This window comes from Sinocyclocheilus rhinocerous, unplaced genomic scaffold (genome assembly GCF_001515625.1).
Source record: "Sinocyclocheilus rhinocerous isolate Xijiao unplaced genomic scaffold, SAMN03320098_v1.1 scaffold988, whole genome shotgun sequence".
Taxonomy (NCBI): Eukaryota; Metazoa; Chordata; class Actinopteri; order Cypriniformes; family Cyprinidae; genus Sinocyclocheilus; species Sinocyclocheilus rhinocerous.
In genome coordinates, this window is record NW_015650363.1 from 804,262 (window position 1) to 826,822 (window position 22,561).

The 22,561-nt window shown below is 36.3% G+C and overlaps 1 protein-coding gene across 3 annotated transcripts in view; it reads left to right on the forward strand.

Moving 5' to 3' along the window:
- The window catches only part of LOC107711862 (glutamate receptor ionotropic, delta-2-like), a 423,523-nt gene that overhangs the window by 269,030 nt on the left and 131,932 nt on the right, over window positions 1–22,561 (forward strand). For all 3 annotated transcript variants that reach the window (XR_001636744.1, XM_016516928.1, XM_016516929.1), the window contains exons 5-8: window positions 8,405–8,458; window positions 11,660–11,833; window positions 15,745–15,906; window positions 19,421–19,540. Coding sequence is in view for 2 of the 3 variants with exons in the window: in XM_016516928.1 (XP_016372414.1) it covers window positions 8,405–8,458; window positions 11,660–11,833; window positions 15,745–15,906; window positions 19,421–19,540 (510 nt within the window). In the remaining variant the exon portion in view is untranslated. The remainder of the gene's footprint in view (window positions 1–8,404; window positions 8,459–11,659; window positions 11,834–15,744; window positions 15,907–19,420; window positions 19,541–22,561) is intronic.

Sequence of the window (22,561 nt, forward strand, 5' to 3'; positions counted from 1 at the left end):
TGTTAGAACGAGCCGTTTTAGGTAGGCGTGGCTGACTCTTAACTTTTATAAAGAATATCTCTTTGGATTTGAGACTTTAGTCTTTGCAACTTTACAGATCTTCTTTATGCACCAAGAGCTTGTAACACTCCAAAGAGAAAGGAAAAATTGAAATTGCATCATATGACCCCTTTAACTGCTTTTGAGCCCATAATGACAAACTGAACCCAGAGTGGATGGGGTTTTGAACGTTTCCACAAATTGCAGGGTTGCAGAATGTTTTCTCTCTCTCTCTCTCTCTCTCTCTCTCTCTCTCTCTCTCGCTCTCTCTCATAAATGCCCATTCTTTCACTTTAAAAAAAAAAAAAAAAAAGTTCCAAAAGGGGAGTTTTGCTGCAATTCCATACAGTAGAGTAACTATTTTGGGTTCCCTGAAGAGCCTTTCATTGAACAGTTCTTAAAAGAACAATTTATATTTAGTAGGGCTGTGCATCTTTGGGTAGACAGCGATTCGATTCGATTCATGGTTCATAGGTTTTCGATTCGATTCAAGAACGATTTTTGCAAATTTAGAATCATTCAATTTGATTCACAATTAAATTCGATTCGATTAATGATTCGATTCTGCATTCTTTAAGTGCATTCACAGGATTATTTAAATGCTTCCCCTAAATTATTTAAATGCTTAGTCAGGGGGCAAGTTACACAGAAGCCTTTATGGTTACAGAACCATAGGTTAGAGAAAAAAAAAAACTTTTGTCCATTGTTAGATGCCGGTTTAATGATGCTATGGCATGACATGGCATATGTAAAAATGTACGTAAGCCAAGATTTTAAAAAAGAGCTTTAAAAGTATTATGTAATAGGCTAACACCAGGGGCGTAGCTGCCTGATGTCTGTTTACTATAGCAACAAACGCTAGTTTCATGCATCTGATTATCAGATAAACCTTGCGCTCTTATTTCAAGGTTGTCAGCGCGAGCGCAATCCTGTGACAGTCATCAAGGAGAGATGTGAGGGCACGGACACTGTTCAAGGTCTCCATTAATTTGTGCTTGTAGTAATTTAATGTGTATATATTTTGAAAGCATTGAATCGCTATAGAAATTGTTTCAAGATCGATGCATATGCATCGTCAGGGTTTGTAATCGATGCGTCAATAAAACGAGTGAATCGTTACACCCCTACTACTTAGTGTGAAGAAAATTTTTATAATCTGAGGAACCCTTTTCCACTATAGATGTTAAAGGATCTTCGTGGAACTGTAGATGCCAAAAAATAACCTTTATTTTTAAAACTGTTGAGAACAAACATCCGTCATAGCAACATTTAGGCTCATAAAACTTTGAAGTAATAGCACAATACTGACAAGTACATAGATAGAGGTGAGTTGAGACAATGTTCAGATGTTTCACTAAACATCCCCTGTGAGTTATCTTCTCACAAATAGTGAAATTACAACCATAGCACCACTATTTGGGCTCTGCTGCACAAATTTTGTGTAGAGGAAGAGAAAAGGTTACTTGTAAATCAGCTTTTTTTGTTTACAACAGCATATTAGTGCCATGTTAAAATAAAAATAATTTAATATATACATTTTTATACACATGAATGAGAATAATAGTTCCATTATAGACCATTTACGAGAAAAAAAATAAAGTTTTAAGAATAAAGCCATTACAAAAATAAAATAGTAATATTTTGAGAATGAAGCAAAAGTTCAAAGAAAAAAGTAGCATTATGAGATTAAAGGAATAAAGTAAGGAAAGTAACGTTCAATAAGACGTTATTCTAAATTATTCTAAAATGCTTATCACAAAAAAACATTTTAGAAGTATGTCTAGTTGTTTTAGGTTACTTTTGTGTATTATGTATATTTTTTATTATTTTTAACTTTTATGTATTTAATTTAGGTTACTTTAATGTATTATGTATATTATATTATGTTTTTTTATTATTATTTTACTTTTGTGTATTTCATTTTTTAGGTTACTTTTAGTCTCATAACTCCTTTAGTCTCATTGCGAGTTTAGTCCCATAATGCTATGTTGAAATGTTGTAATTTTGACTATTCTCGAAATATATCAGCTTTCTGAAAATATATCAACAATCTCAGAATTATATATTTTTTTATTCTCATCGTGTTATAAGATTATTCTCAAAACATGTATGTGACTTTATGATGTGTATGCATGTATGTACACGTGTGTCATTTTATGAAGCCTAATTTTTATGATGACACTAAAAAGCTGCCATACTTATTTGAGAACATACCCTGATTAAAAAAAAAATGTAATAAAAACTAACCAGCTCTGACCTTTTTATAAATTCCATGTGGGTGTTCACAGTAAAAATAAAATGAAAAATTCTTATTTATCTACTGCTGTCGTACTTGTTCCACGCTTTGCTCAGTGTGGATCAAACATGGTAATGGAAAAAAATTACTTCCATGTTGCCTGTTACAGCTTCTTGCCTCTGCTGTCAACACATGAGCCTGCGAGGCAATTATTTGACTACATTATAATTATTTCATGTTAGGAGCTGCAAAGATGACTGCTCGGGGAAAGAAACATGGGAAATCCTCTCACTTAAACTAAGTAAGACTCCGCAAAGACAGGCTTGCTGGTTCAGCTGATTTGTCAAGAGTGTAGAAGCTTGATTATACTGTATTATTCTATTAAAACACAGGTGACCGATAGCTCTGATAGGTTGCTCTTTGTCATGACACTCTGAAGCTTGTCATGTGTTTGCTCTGGCTCGCCCTTGAGGCCAGAGCGCCATTTTATAGCCATAGTAAATCAGCAGCGTATTTACAATGAAATCAGGATGGAATTATACAAGCAGTTCAGGGTAATTACGCTTAAAGGGGGATGCGAGAAGAATATAGACATTGCCCTCACAAACGAAAGGCTTCTAACCTGTTTCCTTATAGGAACATACTTTGCTCTTTATAAACTGTACGACATAACACAAACCTGTGTAGGTTCAGACTTTAGCAATAGGTGTTTTGCCATTAATTTTTAAATTGATTTTTTAATATATATTTTGAAAGAGGGCAGTGTCCAAACCTGAACACATTACACAACAAAATGGTGGGAAAAAAAGAAAAACATGTTAAATCTGATTTATTCACTCAGACCAAGAGACATGATCAAAAATCAGATTTTAATTAGATTTCAAAGCATATATTTCTCCTGCAATGCAATGTATTTGCCAAAAAATGGAGCCAGATGAAATGTGCAGTAAGTTTGCTATAATGATGCCTAAATAGCTATTTGGCTATTGGGTGAACTTTATTCAGAAAAAGAAGAGCAAGTTATTACATTTTGATTGAAGATTATGAAAACATTTTTTGACATTTTTTGACAAAGACATTTTTGTCTTTGGAATAACATGCACCAATGAATCGTTCACATTAAGCCCTTAATGTGCATTAAGAAAGTATTAATAAAGTATTATAAAGTTTTTTGTTTTGTTTACTGTGGAGACGTGCTGAAATCGCGTTTGGTCTCATACTTTATCGCGTACCTTGTCAGTGTCGTGCGCTTTGCTTGGCAAGTAAAGTAAAGTAAAGAAAGTAAACGTGGTCCATTTTGAAGTCGTGTTGACTTTATGAAGACAATGAGATTCCACGGAGTGGGTTTTGAAACCTCTTGTCATGACTAGCCGTTGCTGTATCTTTGCTTGTTTTGTATTTCTTTTTTTATTTGTTCCCCCCTTAATTATGTGATTATGATTTCACAGCATACCCACATCCAATGTAGGCGGTCCCTGTGTTATCAGAGACACAAGTGGCATAATTATGAAGCGTGAACAAGTTTGAGTGTTTCTGTATATGTCTGTTTGTGTGTTGCCGTGTGCGTTCATCATCCAAACCTCCGCTACGGGAGACACAGTGCTGCACCCTCAGAGATGATGGCATGATAAGTGTGTGTCAGTGGCGGTGTGTGTTGTAAAAAGTCACACTACAGCAGTTAGATGGGCCACCCTCCTGACAGACTCCACACAGCGGATGAATTATACATGACTAAAGCCACAGCTCACAGCGAGGCTGGCTGACATTAAAGCAAAATGGCAATTGTGACACACAACAGTTTTGATGTATTTAAAGCGCTCATGCTCGAGCAAGTGTGAGCTAAGTACATAACATGCTGGAATTCACTCTGAAGAATAATGTGCCATTTGAGGAATTAATCAGCACAGAAAACTACCGGATCTTTTTTGCTGTCACATATGGCGTTCGTGGTTAGTGGCACAGACTGTTTTGTCTATGAGATGTTGTATTGTTAACTTTGCCAAGAGCAAAAATTGCATTTTTTCACTGCTCATAGTAATCTCATTATCCATAATAACATGATAAATGATAAATGCACAGGAAGCACAGGGAATTTTTGTCTTTGGAATAACATGCTAACTGTTAAACAAAAGTCTTGTTTAGCAGTTATTAAGCTGTTAAAATGAGAGAGAGCTATAGTTGCAAAACTTTGGATTTTTTGTAGTTCATCACATTGAGTCTTTAAAAGATATCCTTAAGTTTAAAACAGGTAATTTGAATGAATTTCTGTCTTGTTGTCCAGTAAAACAAAAACAAAAAGTTAAATATTCTCTAAATTATTATACTTTTTGAATGTTTTTGAAATAAGTTTTTTGTACTCCAAGGCTGCATTTAAGTTAATCAATAATACAATAAAACTGTAGTATTGTAAAATATTAATACAATTGAATATAAAATTTGTTCTTTAACATATTTTGAAATAGATTTTTTTCCTGTGATGGCAAAGCTGAATTTTCAGTGTCACATGATCCCTCCGAAATCATTGTAATATTCTGATTTGATGCTCAAGACCCCTTTAAGCATTTTCAAGAACACAAGGATGCTTTACATAAGGTTGATAGATAGCATGAACACAAATATATAGTCACATGATCAAGCTAACAGAGCAGACAGAGATCATATAATATACCAGATAAGTAATGAAAGCAAGCAGGGAACTGAAAATTGAGACAGACAATCAATGAACAAAACATATTGTAAATAAGTGAAAGTATGCCTCAAAATAGAAACTAAAACTTCTTTGCAAAGTTTTGAGTTCTCATTTGGATCCGTTGGGTCATTTATGAGGTAAAAAGAGGTGGTGCAGAGACATCTTTGTGTGGCTGGTGGATGTCAATCAATAATCATCATTCTGTGAAAGCACCTGGTTGAAGGACATTGCTTTCACTGTATAATTTTAACCAATGCTTGTATTTGAAAGTGTATAGAACTTAAATGTGTCTTCTTGAAGAGATGTTTTTTTGTGTGTGTGTGTGAATTGTTAAAGGCAGACCGCAACCACTCAGGCTCATTAGAAAGCAAAGAAAAGGAATAATAGGAGGGAAATTAAAGAGATGTGTGATTGTGGTTAACAGTAGCTGCTTATTCTTCGCTGGGTTTCCACATTAATGCAGGTGGAGACCTACAGTACTGAGGTGACCACTCTCTCAATGGGGAACTCAGGAACCACAATCTGGATGTGAATTCATATGGCCTCCTAATTCTTGGTAGGTTTACAACTGACAGCACTTCCAAAGAGTGGATGTCGCAGAGTGATTACAGGCTTTGATCTCGCAGGCGTAAGACTTTGTCAACCCACTGTCATTCAGGGTTGTCATTGCAGCTCAACAGCTAGTCAGACCAGATTCCCAAATATTCATAATCAGACAGTCATTTTACAAGTTTGGGTTTGGTCATTTAAATGCAATGACCGTACATTCTTCTCTGTGGTTTTTAAAGGGATAGTTTATTCAGAAATGAATGTTTTGTCATCATTTTATCATGTCGTTCAAATCATATGACTGGCTTTCTTTTAGGAGACACATAAGGCAATTTTTGAAGAATATCCTGACCATGCTGTCCATATGATAAAAATGAATGGGGTGTCTGTAAAAGAGTCTGTCAAAAAAATCTTAAATGTATCATAGAAGTATTTCATACAACTTGTGTATATTCCAAGTGTTCTGAAGCCATACAACAGCTTTGTGTGAAGGTGCATCACAACATGTCTGTAAAATTCTGCAGACTGTTGTTTGTTGTGCAGATATAGATATACATAGAAGTCACTTTCAAACAAGCAGTTTTCTGTTGGTCAGTGTGGAAAATTCACATGACCAACTTGAACATGAGTGAAATCTGCATGAAAAACTTATTTGACCGTCACATGGAATTCCAGAATGCTTGGATTCCAAAAATGCAAGTTATTCAATTATAATATTCCCATTTAAAGTTGTAGAAGCTGTATGGACACAAAATATAATTTCATGCTTTTGACACCAAATGGCGTTGGTTATTGTCATTTGACAAAAACTGACACAATAGCGCAATATATAGTGTGACTAAAGACTTAACTTTGCAGCTTTGGACTTGTTCCTCACATTAAGCTATAAAATGGCTTCAGAATACTTTGGAATGTAGCGCTTGTGTTGGATGGACTACTTTTATGATGCTATTATGGTACTTTTATTCTATTTATATGGCCAGTTTGGATCTTGGCAGTCCCATTTCCCATTCACAGTACATTCTTTAAGTTTTTTTATTTTTGTGTTTAATAAAAGAAATAAAGTCATGCAGGTTTGTAACGACACGAGAGAGTCAAAATGGTGAACTGTGCCTTTAAGGAACATCAGAGATTGTTTGCTAATTTCCTGAGCATGATTCTGCCCAGGGAATGACTCTGTTTAACTTGGACAGATCTTTGGCTTGAGGATTTTCCTAGATTTCTGTGTGAGGATCTCAATCTCATCTGTGCAAATTTTCAGCTCACTGCCAGAATCAATACCTTCCTCCTTGGCAATGGGTGGCACATCTCTCACCATCAACTTTAATTGCATATTCAGCAGATTAAAAAAAACAAAAAACAGCATGGATGCAGCCACTCAAATACTTAGCCTTTTACCAAGTCTAATATAGAGGAATATTTGATCGGGTCAAGCACACTCTGTAACAACCTTGAACTTTTTCTTAGCATTAGGACAAGCCTTAGAGGTTCATATTGGTCTAGTAGAAGTTAAGCCAATGCTTTAATTAAGCTCAGCCATCTGCCTTGGAACCAAACTTTTGACTAAATTTGAGCAAACAACTGCTTTGAGCCATCTACACTTTTCATGAGCCACTCTAATGACTTCACAAAGCCTCAGACATCAAAATGATTAGACCATGTAATTAGTAACTGGCCACTTTATGTCTACTCCTGTTTCGGTGTCGAGAGGTTGCGATGTGCTTTTTTTTCTCGATCTTGCTAACATATCAAGCTGATCTTAGCATTTTCAAAGGAAACTTCAGCATCACTTACTGAGCTAATCATTACACAAGGCTTAATACAGTGCTGTAACACTTCCAGTTTAATTCAATTAGAAATTGGCTGTAGGCAGAGGTGACATTAAAAGTTTTTTAGAAACATTTCTAAACATTTTTAGATATTAATAAAAAAAAAAGTAAAATATTTACTGGTCAAACTAATTTTGAGGTAAGAAAACAGATCTGTCTGTCTGAAATTAAATGCGTGGCAATTAGGAATGGCTTAGTTTTTTTTATTTTTACAAGTAATTTTATTATTACAATTAATTATTTTGGGTTACCACCTACTGTATGCTTGCACTTGACACTAATTAACAGTTTAGTGATAAGCAGTTTAATTCTAAATTAATTTGTTGCAGATAAATATGGTAATTTTATATTAAAAATAATATTATTAATAAAAGGCAAAGTGTTACAACACTCCCCAGTCTCTCCTATTTAACAATAAGACCCCCAGCATAAAGCCTGCTGAGCTCTGTTTAAGTACAGCCATCTTGTACCATTTGATGGAAAATGTGATGCCTCTTGTCTCTTTTGTAATTATAAAGTTTTATTAGGTGTTTGTGGAAGATTAAAACACTATTAGCGCTGCTTCAGCCATCAGATTCTCCAGCTGTTCCTTTTGTTTATGACCAGAATGTTTTATGACACCCACGTTTAGTCACCTACACAATTATGGTTAATGAAATGTGACGCTGGTACAGTGGGCAGGAGAAACATTGGTGAAGGGTACTATGTTTTTGTGTCATGTTGGTGCGGAGAGAGAGAGAGAGCCACAGATGGGACACAATGGGAAGAACAGTGTGTAGTTTAAGATACGTATGGAGACAAAAAATATACGATATACATATTTACAGGCTTTAACAGTATTCAGATATTTAAGTGCCTCTGTTATGGATGTCAAATTTCATAAACCTTTGACTTGTGCTCTATTAAACCTTTGATGATCAATCGTTAAGTTCAACAATAACTCTGTAGCTGTCAATTTTTTTTATAATAAATGAATCACGTGTTTGGAGGGGACAGTTCACCTTACTCCCTTCCAAACTATTCAGTTTCTAATCAGCTAAATGTTTCTTTCTTTCTCTCTAGGTGGTGGAAACAAATCTTGTGGCTTTCGACTGTCACTGGATCATCATAAATGAGGTGGGTTTTTCATAGCTCTTTTGTGAGAAATCTAGTTTATTCTTTCTGTAAGCACATTTGAATATATTTGCATCTTTATATATTTATTTGTCTAAGTGAGAGGCGGACAAGAGCTCATTTGGAGCCTGATGAAGGTGGCCAGATAAGGACAAATTACAGTTCAATTATTTAAATTAGATTTGGCAAGCATGGGAATAGCGCTCTAAAATAATTCAGCACTTTCCTTAGTTGAATAAAGCATTTTTAAAAATGATCCTGCAACAAGAAGACAATGAAGATATAGACCTTGAGCCCATCTGCCTGAATTTCAATAACTTAAAAGTCACTTTCTATGGTAACCTTTATTAATCTCTCTGGTTTTATTTAAATGGGTCATATAAATCAGTTTGGCCTTTTTGAATAATAGAGTTCAGTGCACTATGAAATCGTGCTGTGACAAATTCACTCCCCAGTCCAAAAAAATGTACTGAAACTTTACAACTTTTTGAAATCGGTTAGATTCGATGTTCAGAAACTTTTATTGAAACTAGGTTTACCCAGTCATGTTTAGGTTGTAAGGAGGAATTTGTACCGATTCTGTTATTCCTAAGACTAGAAGAGCTAACTTGGTATAACATTTGGGAAAGTCCATCAAACATTTGCTATTCCTGGCTGTGTGTAGCACCAGCTGCTCTGCACATATTTACAAAGTTAGGGGGAAAGTGAATTTTATGTATGCATGTATGTATTTGTTTGTTTATCATTTTAATTTTATTATAATGTCCTCATTGCCATTGTGAGCATTGCCAACTATATTATACCCGGCCAGAGGTGGCCACGGTTTGGAAATAATGGGGGCTTGGGGCAAAAATGTCACCAAAATTGCCTCAGTACAATTAAACTAAATCTATTATGGATGTTTCAACAACAACAACAACAAAAATGTGTAAAAAGTCTGATTTATGCAAGATCTTTCAGCTGGCCAAAAATGTGCAACTCACATTAACTGATCATACGAATTTGTTAGAATATTTTACATTTTCAGAATAACATAATCTTTTAATAATCTTTTAATGCTGTCAGCTTCCCAGAACTCACCAATTTAGGCAGGTTGAGCGTTTAGTGTATCTGAGGAAAGTTTTATGTCCTCGTATATTAAACACAAAGGCATATGACATGACCTTGACATGTCTCTGTATGGACACGCATTGCTCATGGTTGACCTTACTTGAGAGCACTCATAGGGGACAAAACAAGCAGCTGCCAAAACCTGAACCCTAAAATTGGGCCATAACCCTGTAGGCTCATATTTGTGTCATTCTAATTTAGTGCTCCTAATTAAGCATCAAGGACCTTTGCGTTTGTCATCCGGGGGTAGAATAAGCCACTTAGTTTCGGTATTTTCAGGTCTGTAAAAGCGTGATGTCCTCTCTGCTCTTGAAAGTTGTGCAGCACACTGTTAAGGCCTCACGTGCCCTCTCGTGATGCCTTCTAAATTATCCTCTGTCATGCTTACCACGTTAATTAACAACGGCACAAACATCATTTGACAGTGTTCAACTGTGCGTGAGGCGAGATTTTGATCTGTCCAATCAGAAACCTTAAAATTACCTTTCAGAGAACAGGTTGTATTGTAGACAACTTTGATTTTAATCTTATTGAAGGCTGAACAGCTTCGACATTCTAAGCAAGTTCCTCACTGGCGTGCCGCAGGTTCAGATTTAATGACGTACTTCATGAGATCCAGTCACCAGCAATCACAGCTTTGCAGGTGAGAATGAAACTCAAAAGTGAAGGCTGTCGGAGGAAACAGCTTGGCCGCTCTGAAGTCTACCTTCACTGGGGGACGTTCCCTGTCCATTCTCATCACATCATTCCCAGCTCACTCACTTTTCTCTGCCCGTCTGTGGAAAAGATGGCTTCGGGCTAAAATTAGCAATCATTCCTCCCAAGGCTGCACAAGGACACGCGAGCGCACACGGTCATGTCTTTCTGCCTTTTGGTGGCACTCTGAATACCCATTCATGGGAATAATTGTAATACTAATGATGATTTTTATGTAGTTAAGTTTCTTGTATTTAAATTGGGCCCATTTTTAGCTGACTGGAGAACTTAACCATGTGTGAAGATAGTTTAGTTTGTTGATAGTTTACTGGTGTCAGGACTTAAAATGTATAATGAAGGGCAATATTTGTTTAACTGGAACTAATCTTTAACCTTTTTTGTATTTATTATTATTATTATTATTATTATTATTTAACCTTGGTGAGATTTTTTAACCAGATAAAAACAGTGTTGTTTATTTCACTTTACTGCATTCATTTTATTCAAATGAATTTTTAATTTGAACACTGTTCTAAAATTATATTATTATTATTATTATTATTATTTAAATTGTACTGTATAATCTGTGTTAAATCTATTATTATTATTATTATTATTATTATTATTATTATTATTTTAATCACGTCGGTACATTCATATTTTTTATATCTGGGGCATTTTTCATAGTTTTATAATTTTGGTGCCATTTTTGCCCTGAACACTGCATTATTCTGTGACCCTGGTCAGTACTGTTAATTTTAAAATGTTTTGAGATATAATATTTAAGAAAGTTAATCAATTATGTATTTTATTGTTTTTATTACTCTTTTCTTATTAGTAAACATACCATTAAATTGTTAATGTAATGAAGTGTTTCTCTGGGTGGCTAACCTTTAATCTTTTGTAAAATGATCCATGCTGAATACATATTTTGTAGTTACAATTCTCCCATTATAGAAGCTGTGTAATTTGTCTACAATTATTATATTTGTTACAGTTATCTACAGTTACCTGTACTGTAAATCATAAGAAAAGAAAGGTTTATAGAGCTGGTAGTAATTTTTCTATTGATGTCACAAGATGACAAAGTACTGAAGTAATGGAACCTAAAAAGATAACATTGTTTCTCTTATTTAATCTCTACCCCTTTTTCTTTCTCTCAACCCAAATTTGAGACAAAGTTATAGTTGGTTATTTACTAAATTGAAACTCATGATTGTATATTTTTTTTCCTGGACCTAATTCTGCTCCTTCTTTCCCATTCAAGTGAGGAAAAAAGCTCTTCTCAGCAAGATCCTTTTTATCTTTCTAGCCTATTTTTCACTGCACATGGAAAATCCCTTTTCTTCTGACATTATTCTCTCTTTCTCTGCACTTTTTTCCTTTCATGTGCTGCAGGAGATTTCAGACATGGATGTGCAGGAGCTGGTGAGGAAGTCTATAGGTCGCCTGACCCTGGTGAGACAGACCTTCCCTCTCCCGCAGAACACCAGCCAGCGCTGCGTCAGGAACAACCACCGCATCAACCCGTCCCTCTGCGACCCCAAAGACCCAAAGGCACAGATGTTAGAGGTGTGATTCATTCCCCCATACTCATAACTCATGCGTTCAAGTTAATCATAAACCATTTGCCTTCATTTCCTTTTTTGATTGTGTCTATTAACTGTCATCATTAGCCTTTGAACTAACTTCCTTAGAAAACTAGAAAATGTCAATGTGAAAATTAGCAATCTTGTTTTGCTTGGTTTTCAAGTTCTTTCACTGTGCCTGTGGGTGCCATTCCTGTTATCCAACTAAATGTATTTTCCCACATGTAAATTTACACAAATGACAACATAAATGAACAGATGTGATCAGGGTGCGAACTACGGGGGAGCTAGGGGGAGCTCGGCTCTCCTTAATAAGACATGGGCTCCCCTGAAAACGGGATTTGTGACATTTTGGGGGGTCTCAAAAAATATTGACAATGTGTTATTTTGACGTGCAATTTCAGTTTTGTGTAATGTGATCATCGTGGATTATTATGTGTAAAATTGCAAAAATATCATTCATTCATGCATGACGGCAATTTAAACCTAATTCACTTCAATAAAGATAACTATACATGCTATTCTTGTCATGAGCATCAAGGTGTGGGGGCGCTGCGGTGCAAATTCCACTCATGTTTAGTACATGTTAACCCAAAGATTCGTAGAAAAAATATAAACGCTGGACTCTGTGGTCGATTCTGTGTTAAGGTAAGGCATGTTATTCGCAATTATGTGTTGTGGCTGGGTTGTTATAGGTCTTTGTGACTCTCGATGTAGGCCTAATTGAACGGAGGAAATATGGTATTCTTCTGTAGCCTGACGATGAGTAACTTTAACCCTTTGACGCGTAAGATCACACCAGTGTGATTAGAACTTTCAGTGCATCACGTCATCAACTGCTGAATTTAAATCCGCTTTCGAGCTTTGGCTGGCGCAGCTATATAGTGCTTGCATAAAGCAAGTAGTGCATACACTTGTAGCTGTTATGTATCTTTGTAATTCATTGTAAGCCCCCTTTTGAGGCAAAATTTTTTTTAGGGTTTAATAAAAATATACAGCATGTAGAATGTAAATACTGATTTTTATTACTTTGTATATTGGTGTACAGAAATTAAAATGATTAAGTAGTGCATATAGTAAAATTTTTATAAAACATGCCTTGATTATTTTAACAAGATTTTGACCGTTTTTATACTTCTTTCTTTACACATTCTGAATATACTTTGCTACAGTGGCTGTTTGCTTGAAACATTGTTGTTGTTTTTTTTTCTATTGATGTTTCATAGAATATTAATCCACATAGCATGTGCAAACAAATGAGGCTAGATCTCAAATTTCAACCTTGTTTGCTTGTTTGTGTATCTTAGTGTCCACATACAGTACATTTTAGGCCACTGTATGGAATTTCATCAAAAGGTAGAAACATGTTGAGTTGTAATATAATTCAGCCGTTATTTTCAGTATGTGAAATATGAGGGGACAGGTGCTCTTCTCTATGTAGTGTTGAATGCATACTGTATAAGCAGGTCATGTTTGACATTAAGGATTCAGTTTTGCTCAATATTCAGGAGTCCAACCCAGAAGAGCCCAATTTTAACCTGCACTGAAGCATATCACATCTCAACGTATATCCTATCCTCCCTTTTTTAATACCCCTTTTCACCTCCCGTTCCCTTTAGACCACCGATCACCAGTGTTGGGAGTAACGCATTACAAAAGTAATAATATTACAGTAGTATATTACTTTTTGCTGTAACGCAGTAATATAACGCATTACTAATCAAATTTGGTTAATATTATTATTCGTTACAATCTCCGGACAGTAATATTGTAATGTAACTAATTACTTTCAAAAGACAGTAACTAGTAATATATAATGTATTACATTTTGGAAGTAACTTGCCCAACACTGCCGATCACTCATCTTCCCTGGAGAGACCCACTAACTCCTGCACTTCAAACAAACTTAATGGATTTCCCTGGTCAGCCGATCTTCTCCCCTCTGAACTTAACCCCGTCTTTGTCTGTTTACCCCCTTGGCACTGGCAGCTTTGTTACTTTGGTGGTCTCGACTCCTCCTGCAAATGCTATATCATGAAATAGCCTTCCCGAAAAAAAAACAGCCCACCCAAAAAATGCACTTTGTGTCCAAGACATGAAACATAAATCAATAAGAAAGCCCTTTATGTTTTTACTCTTGAAGATGAAAAAATACAGCGAATGGGGAAAAGCCACACGGCTCGCCACTGTTGCTTGGTAGTCTTGTGGATCCCTGTCAAGTCTGCTTCTTTGGGTCATTCTTTTTGTTTGACCATTCTCTCGGTAGACGAAGAGTTGTTTTGTGGGTGTCAGGAAGAGTAAATACAAGCAGCACTGGTGTTTCCACTCTGTGTTGGGATGCCAAACCACATTCACCTGAAAACTGGAGAATGAATTTGTCTTAACTCGACAAACGTTAGATAAGTGCGTCATTCCTGTCGACGCTCTCCTCTTATTTTCCAGTCTGCTTTGAAGCCGATGTATCGATGTTTACTGCTGACGATTTTTGTCAAGGCTATAGCCGTATGTGAATAGATTACCTGAACAAATTGCGTTCTTAACAATTATGGCAAACCAAAGTTGATAGCGAGAGGTGTTTCTCAGTTATTTGTCAACATGGTTGGGATTTCTCAGACACTTGATACAGTGTCAAGTATTCCAGTTGTCCTGTATAATGTGGAACCATATGTAAGGTTCCACATCTAAGAGTTGTGTGCTATTTAAATGGATGTAGTCTTTAATTCCTTCAAGCCTTTTTTTTTAACACTACCAATCAAAAGTTTCAGGTTGGTCGGATTTTTTAATCTTTTTGAAAGAAGTTTCTTATTCTCACCAAGGCGGCATTTATTTGATAAAAAAAATACAGTAAAAATGGTAATATTGTGAAATATATTTTTTAATTGAAACTGAAACTGTTTTGTACTTTAACATATATTAAAATGTAATTTATTCCTGAGATTTCAAAGCTGAATTTTCAGCAGCCATTACTCCAGTCCTCAGTGTCATGATCCTTCAGAAATCATTCTAATATGCTGATTTAGTGCTCAAGAAATATGTATTCTTATTATTAATATTGAAAACAGAACGTGGAAACAGTGATCCATTGATTCTTTGAATATACAGTAAAGTTCAAAAGAACAACATTTATTTGAAATATATATATATTTTTTAATTGCTTTACTGTCAGGTTTGTTCAGTGTAATGCATCATTGCAGAGTAAAATTAATAAATATTACATTATTGAATGTTAATATATTAAATATAAAAAACTGACCTCATACTTTTGAACAGAGTGAACATACATTTTGTTGAAAAATGCCAGTTTTACGATGTTTTACTTAAATTTCAGATGGAGATGAAGAAACTCTTTATGAAAAAACTTAAGTGTGTCTCATTTTCCCAGAATAGAAACAGAGCAGTATGCATTTATACTTCAAAACTCAATGCACAGATTCCAAATATTGATATCTTGACACAAAGCCATTTTTGGCCCCGTCTGTTTACATTTACTCGAGACAACATTGACTATTTACATTAAAACCATGCCAAGATGACCAAACAAAAAAATAAATGGTTTATTTATTTATTTATTAACATTTTATATGGACCTGTTTCAGGTTACAATTGAAGTCCCAAGTTAGACACAAACCCTAGATCATGCTATAAATGACAGGTATTAAGTGTGTTTTTTCTGATGCTTATTAAACTCCATTGTCTTTCAGGGCTCTTTCAATGTGTGCAGCCTGTTGTCATTTCCACTGTAGAGACCTTTCATCCCAGTTGTACCCACTCAGACATAAATCTTTTTCTTGTAAGAGAATATTAATCTGGTGTCTCTGGCTCTCTGTGCTCACGTCGTCTGTTCCTTTTCTTTTTGTGTCTTTGTTTCCCTGCTGCTTTTTGTCGTCTTGTCAGATCACCAACCGCTACATCTACGACGCGGTGCTGCTGCTGGCCAACACCTTCCACAGGAAGCTGGAGGACAGGAAATGGCACAGCATGGCGAGTCTTTCGTGCATCCGCAAGGGCTCCAAACCCTGGCAGGGTGGCAAGTCTATGCTGGATACCGTGAAGAAGGTACAGTACTGTACAGAGCTTTACGATAAACATGCATCAGGCTAGTTGACAGAACTTTCACTGTGAAGTATTGATTATTGATGTTGTAAAATCTACTGATTTAAACATATCACCAATGTAGAGCGCTGTCAGAGAGGCACGCTCATGTGAAGATAGAGCGCCGGACTATTGAACTATTTTTGCCGCTTTATAGGCCTTGAACGGTTAAATACACACACTTGTATGTGTCAAAATGCCCATCTTTGCAAGTATCCTCGTAAATACCTAATGAATCTACTGTTGGTGGCTGTTAAAAAGAATTTTACCAAAAAATGGTTGTCACAAGAGAGTCCTACCTGTCTGTCATTCATGTTAATCAAACAACAAAAGAGAGAAAACCTCTTACTGTTCTTGACTAAATTACTTTTGTATCTTTAATAAGAAGAAATATTTATTTAATTTACACAGTGAAGAATATCCAGTGTTTTTATACATTTGATTACTTTATTCAATGTATGTAGCATTTCTTATTTATTTGTTCTACTGTAGTTTTTTGTCCTATTGCTTGTAATTAGTTTCTTATTCTTATTTAATCGCTGATTATTTTACTTGTCTTCGGTGAGCTTGAGTTTTTGTTTGTTTTTTTAATTTAGGCTAGTATTAGTTTTTTTATGAAATTGACACTGGTGACAAGAATGATAAAATTTCTATGGTATCAAAAATGTTGATATCATAAAGACCTTATAGCAGAAATAACTAGATTGTGATATATATTGTTACAGTGAAATAAAAATACTCATATCTTCATCAAAATTAATTATTCAGACCATTTTGGCAAAGTGGATCAGTGAATTATTTCGATTTGAATCAAAATCATGATTTGTTTATGAATCAGACATCACTACTTCTTTCATGAACTCCAGTGAAATCTAGGGCACATGCCAAGATTTTATGTGTTTAACAACTTCAATTTTGGTCTGTTTGTTACACACAATTATCATATTGGCTGGACTTTTATTCAGTTTTTTTTGTGTCATTTTATAGCTTTACAGTGTCAGTCTCAATCACTTTAATTATATTGAAAAGAGTGGGCCAGAATATTCAACAAAATGCGGCTTTTTGTGTTCCACAGAAGAAAGAAAGTCATACAGGTTTGGAACAGTGTGAATAATGACAATGTTCATTTTTGGGTGAACTATCCCTCTAACATTTAATGGCATGGCATTCACACACATAAGTACATTGTTAAAACTAAAAAGGCCTGTGAAAGTGTTGGCAGGATAAAGGAAAACCTGACCAGGCCAACAGAAAAGGTCTTAACTGTGAGCCCTGCTGTGATTAAAGAGATGTGATTGAATGGGAGTTTGACCTTGGATGCATTTGCATTGGAAACCAAATGACTGTTTGGTTTTGAGGACCGTGATGAGTCTCTATCTGGGTGCCGGTTGGGGAGAGGGGGAATGTTGTGGTACAGTGAAACTCTCCTCCCTTCTGTCTGCCTGGTGTACAGCAGGGCCACAGAAATGGCACACTGCCTCAGGTGAGATGACAGTCTATGTTACAGGGCTAGTGACTGAGTGCTGGTTTAACACCGTGCTTGGTGGGCAACGGCTTTACCCCCCGAGGGATGTACTGTTCCTCCTGTATCCACATGTATCTGATCCTCCCTGCCATCCCACAGTAGAGATATCACCTCTCGGCCAGCTCTTACCTCCACACCGCTGCCTGTGTGACAGTCGTATTAAAGCAGATAGGGCAATTTATTCAGACACTGGGTGACCGCAAGAACACACTGGCTCGTACCACCTTGGAATCTGCCTAGATTTGAACAACCTCATTTCGAAGGGATGTTTGGGAGAACGGAGCGCAGGCGTGTAATGTATATACTGTATACTGAAATGGCACGGAGTGTTACACACATATTTTACTGTACATCAGCTGCATAATGACCTTGTATTCAATTCCCGGAGGACTGTTTGGACTGGAACATTGCTTTACAGCTTAATTAGGGGAAGTTTGTGTGTATCGGCTTTACAAAGCAGCAGTTGGTGAACTCATTTGGAAAGCGCTCATCAGCTTTTATAATTGGCTGTCTAATTCGTTCGGTCAGCACTGCTATTGGTAGAGTGAATTTACAACAATTATCTGTCTGTTCATGTGGGTTGTCGCTGGGCAGGACATGTTTTGGATGCAGTTTAGGACTGGGGATTTTTGTAGGCTGGAATGATGCTGTGGAGCTATTTTGGAGTTCAAATTAAGGGTGCTGATGAAAAAACGGAAGGACAAGAGCGAGGCCCTTTTGCTCATAGAGACAGGAGAAAAAAATGGTAGGGACAAGAGTGGCATGATCAGCAAATAGCAAAAAATCTGCAAAAAAGTTAGACTCAAACACTCATCTTCTGCATGAGCGCCACACTGTGATATGTTGGAGCATGTGCACAAACCACTGTGCCATGCTCTGATTAGAGACATTATTATTTGTAATTTTATTATTATATTTATTATTGTTATTTTTTGATGACACAAATTTTGCTTCCCAAGGGGTCAAGGTTATTAAAAACACATGTTCTTGCTTATACACTTCTAGTCAAAAGATTGGGGTCAGTACGATTTTTTTTAAAAATGTTATTGAAAGTCTCTTATGCTCACCAAGGCTTCATTTGTTTGAAAAAATAAAGAAATAAAAAAAGCACAGTAAAAATATAATATTGGTAATATTAATTAAATAGTAATATTTAATTTTGCAGTTTTCTGTTTTAATATATTTTTGTAATTTAATATAATTTAATATATTTTTGTAATGTAATTTTGTTAATGTAATTTATTTCTGTGATGGCAAAGCTGAAGCCATTATTCCAGTTTTCTCTCAGAAATAATTCTAATGTGCTTATATGCTGATTTGATCTCTCTTCTTATTATTAATGTTGAAAAGAGTTGTGCTGCTTAATTTTTTTGTTGTGAATCATGAAACGGTATTTTCAGGATACTTTGATAACTAGAAAGTTCAGAAAACATGATTTATTTGATGATTTATTAACAGAAATCTTTTGTAACATTTCAAATGTCTTTGCCACTTTTAATCAATTTAATTGATCTTTTCTGATTAAAAAAAATGTTCCTGACCACATTCTGAATGTTAGTGTATAATAGTAGTAGTAGTAGATATTTAAAAAGAATAGCACACAAAGCATAAACGCTTTCATAATAGCACATTAAAAGACCTCCCTGGTGGCACAAAAAACAATTTTATTCTGATCATTTTGTTTGGGTGGTCTGACTGGATTGACACAACAGGCGGGACTTTCTGATGATGACAGGAGTGTGTTAAAGCCTAAATTTGCAGTTCTCTGTGGTGTCACTAGTGGGGTGATAATTACACACATATATAATGTTTATATGCACATATATAATGTGCTTAATGAGACATTTTTATGCACATGGTTTTTATTAGATGATAAAGCCATGTCAAACACATGTCAAATGTAAGCATTTGATTTAAACATCACTTCGTTTTTTTGTTTTTTTGTTTTTACAGGGAGGTGTAAGTGGTCTGGCCAGCTTGCTGGAGTTTAATGATAATGGCACTAACCCCAACATCTACTTTGAGATCCTGGGCACCAACTACGGAGAGGACCGCGGCCGTGGAGTCAGCCGGGTAAGAGACATCCCACTCAAACCCACAATATTGATGTTTTTGACGCTTCCAAAAGCACAATTGTATTAATTCAAAGAGCTTTTGGACTTTAATTGATATTCACAGAAGCCTAATGAATTCCATCAGCCTCCCTCAGAGAGTGCAGTGCATCAGCACGCATTGTTTATCAGTTATTCTGTTGTTTGCTCGTCTGATCATCTCGGCTTTGGTGGAGTGAGGAGGTAGTTAAGCAGCAGTAATATAAGAGTCGTCCCCCAGTGATCCGCACCATAATTAAAGGTGCAATAGGTGATTGTCTTCAGAAACATTTTTTGTTATGCTGGTTGAAAGTCTCTTCACATCCCGATAGCAATCATTAAGTTAAGTGGTCTAAATGTATTTGTCTGTATTTATATATTCTGTGGAAGGTGTAGGATCAAGAAATGTTCGTCTAATCAAAACGTTCGGTCCGAGCGTTTTAATATGCTTTCCTACCTGCCTGTCAATGTATGTATTAGCATTCCTCTGCGCACCCGGTTCGCGCATACAGGATACGTCATCAGCGCGTTCACGCACGCTGTGCAGACAGAGCGAGGATGGCAGGCAAACATCAACAAGCCGATCTTCCTTCCTGGTATTGTAGTAATTTTAAAGATTTCTCACTGGTGAATGACACATGATGTAGCCCAGCGGTTAATCCTGTCCTCGCGCCAGCTCGTTAGAAGTGAGCTACGTGCATGAACTGTGTTCCGATCGATATGATCCCTACACAGAGTTCATTGCTCCCTACTCCCTGAGCAGGGGAAATCCGTTGAAGTTTACTTCACTTCGGAACATGGGCTGGAATTGGGAACCTGATGTAGCCTATTGTAGTAATGTTGTCTCTGGTCTGTGAGTGTAAATGCGTTCAGGGGGCGTGGCTTTGGACAGCGATTGCAGGAAGGGTGGGAGGTTCGCTTTCAGTGCTATCAGGCTAAAGTTAGCATTTTCCAAGATCTCCTATTGTACCTTTAATCTGTTCTTTCCATTCGTTTGTCGTTAATTGCTTTAGTCATATTTCGGTGTATTTGCTCATTCAAATATTGGTCCTAATCTGTCTCTGTCTTCCCCACGGAATGTGGATCAGTTGCTCATGACATATCGACAGCTTTGGAGCTGAATAATGTGCGAATCAGGCTACACTCTCGGATGGGGATACCCCAATCTCCACCCTTCTGGAGAAATACGTTGGACTTGATTATTTAGCTGGAATAAATTAAATAATTGATTTGTGTCAGTTGCTGATCAGGAAGTCATTTATACGTTCCTTGTGGTTACACAAAAGCACTCTGTCGCACTTTTTAACATTTAGGATGCAAACATCTGAGATTTCACTTTCCTTTCTATGATTTTGAAGCAATCAATGAAAAGGTTATTTATTATGCAGTGGCTAAAATCACAAATTAAATTGAAAGTCACTTCTGGTACACTAGTTTTCAAGTACAGAGCACCAACCAAATGAACCTAGCTAGTGGAGTTGGTGTAAACAGGGTCCGAAATGAACAATCGGCAGATGGCTTTGGTGAGTAAATAAATTTGTTATTTGCATGCTAGTCAGTCACTTTATGAACTGCAACATTTTTTATTCGTTTAAAGTGATAGTTTACCCAAAAATGAAAATTTGCTGAAGAATTTGTTTCTTTATCAGAACAGCTGTGTAAACGCTCATTCTGATGGCACCCATTCACTGCAGAGGATACACTGGTGAGCAAATTATATAATTCTAAATTTCTCCAAATCTGTTCAGATGAAGAAACAAATTCAAATACATCTTGGATGGCCTAAGGGTGAGTAAAATTTCAGCACATTTTCATTTTTGGGTGAGTCTGATCCATCTGACCCATACCAGTGCAAGTGATGTACACAGTTCAAACCATCTACTAAAGACAACTTCAGACTCAAGAATCTTATAATGTAGTGGAAAATTTACCATGAGACGTTTGTATAATTTAAAGTAAAGTGACATGTGGCATCCCATACTCAGAATTTGTGCTCTGCATTTAACCCATCCAAGTGCGCACACACACAGTAGTGAACACACACACTCAGAACAGTGGGCAGCCATTTTTGTTGCAGCACCCAGGGAGCAGTTGAGGGTTCGGTGCCCTGCTCAAGGGTCTCATCTCGGTCGTGGTATTGAGGGTGGATGAGAGCGCTGGTTATTCACTCCCCCCACTGACAATTCCTGCCAGACCTGAGACTCGAACTGACAACCTTTGGGTTACAAGTCCGACTCTCTAACCATTAGGCCACAACTTCCCCCGATTGTGACTTATAGGATATGGCAAGAGAAAAATAGTTGAGCATTTCAACTGGTATAGTGGGAAAAACACACAATGCAAAATACAGTCTCATGACTAAAAATATGTATTTAGGTTAATACTTTTTTCCAGTTCACTCACTTTTTGTGTGGCACGATGTTAATTTTAAACCCTGGATTTGTTTGTTTGTAATTGTCGTTGGCTTCGACAATGTTTTCGACTCCTTCCAGTCTTGATGCTTACAAATGCAAAGTTTTTACATGCACTAAAGGATTTTATATCAGACAGCAAACTTGCTGTCAAAATGCAGATCATGGATCTGAAGTGACTTGAATCTGATATGAGATGTTAATCAGAGGGTCAGTGATTGTCCTTGAGTACTCCGGTCTGCCAAAGTCCACAGACAACCATCAGACAACAGGCTAGAGTCCTTTAATAATGCCACTTCCTCCCATTCACTGCAACCTCACTGCCATCATGCACAAATTAAATTGTTAGATTTCATTAAAGATAATGGTCTCTGACACAAACAGGATCTGAGCTGCACTTCCAAAAGATGAAATGAATCTTTTAAGTATAAAGTAATTACATTAAGCAAGTTTCTTTAATCAGAGTGGCTAATTGCTTCAGATGGAAGGCTTGTTATACTGGGTTCTGCTTACCACTGTTGGGAAAGCACATGAAGAAACCGATAATTTGAGATTGCAGTAAAGATGCCACCTGTGTTCAGTATATATATATA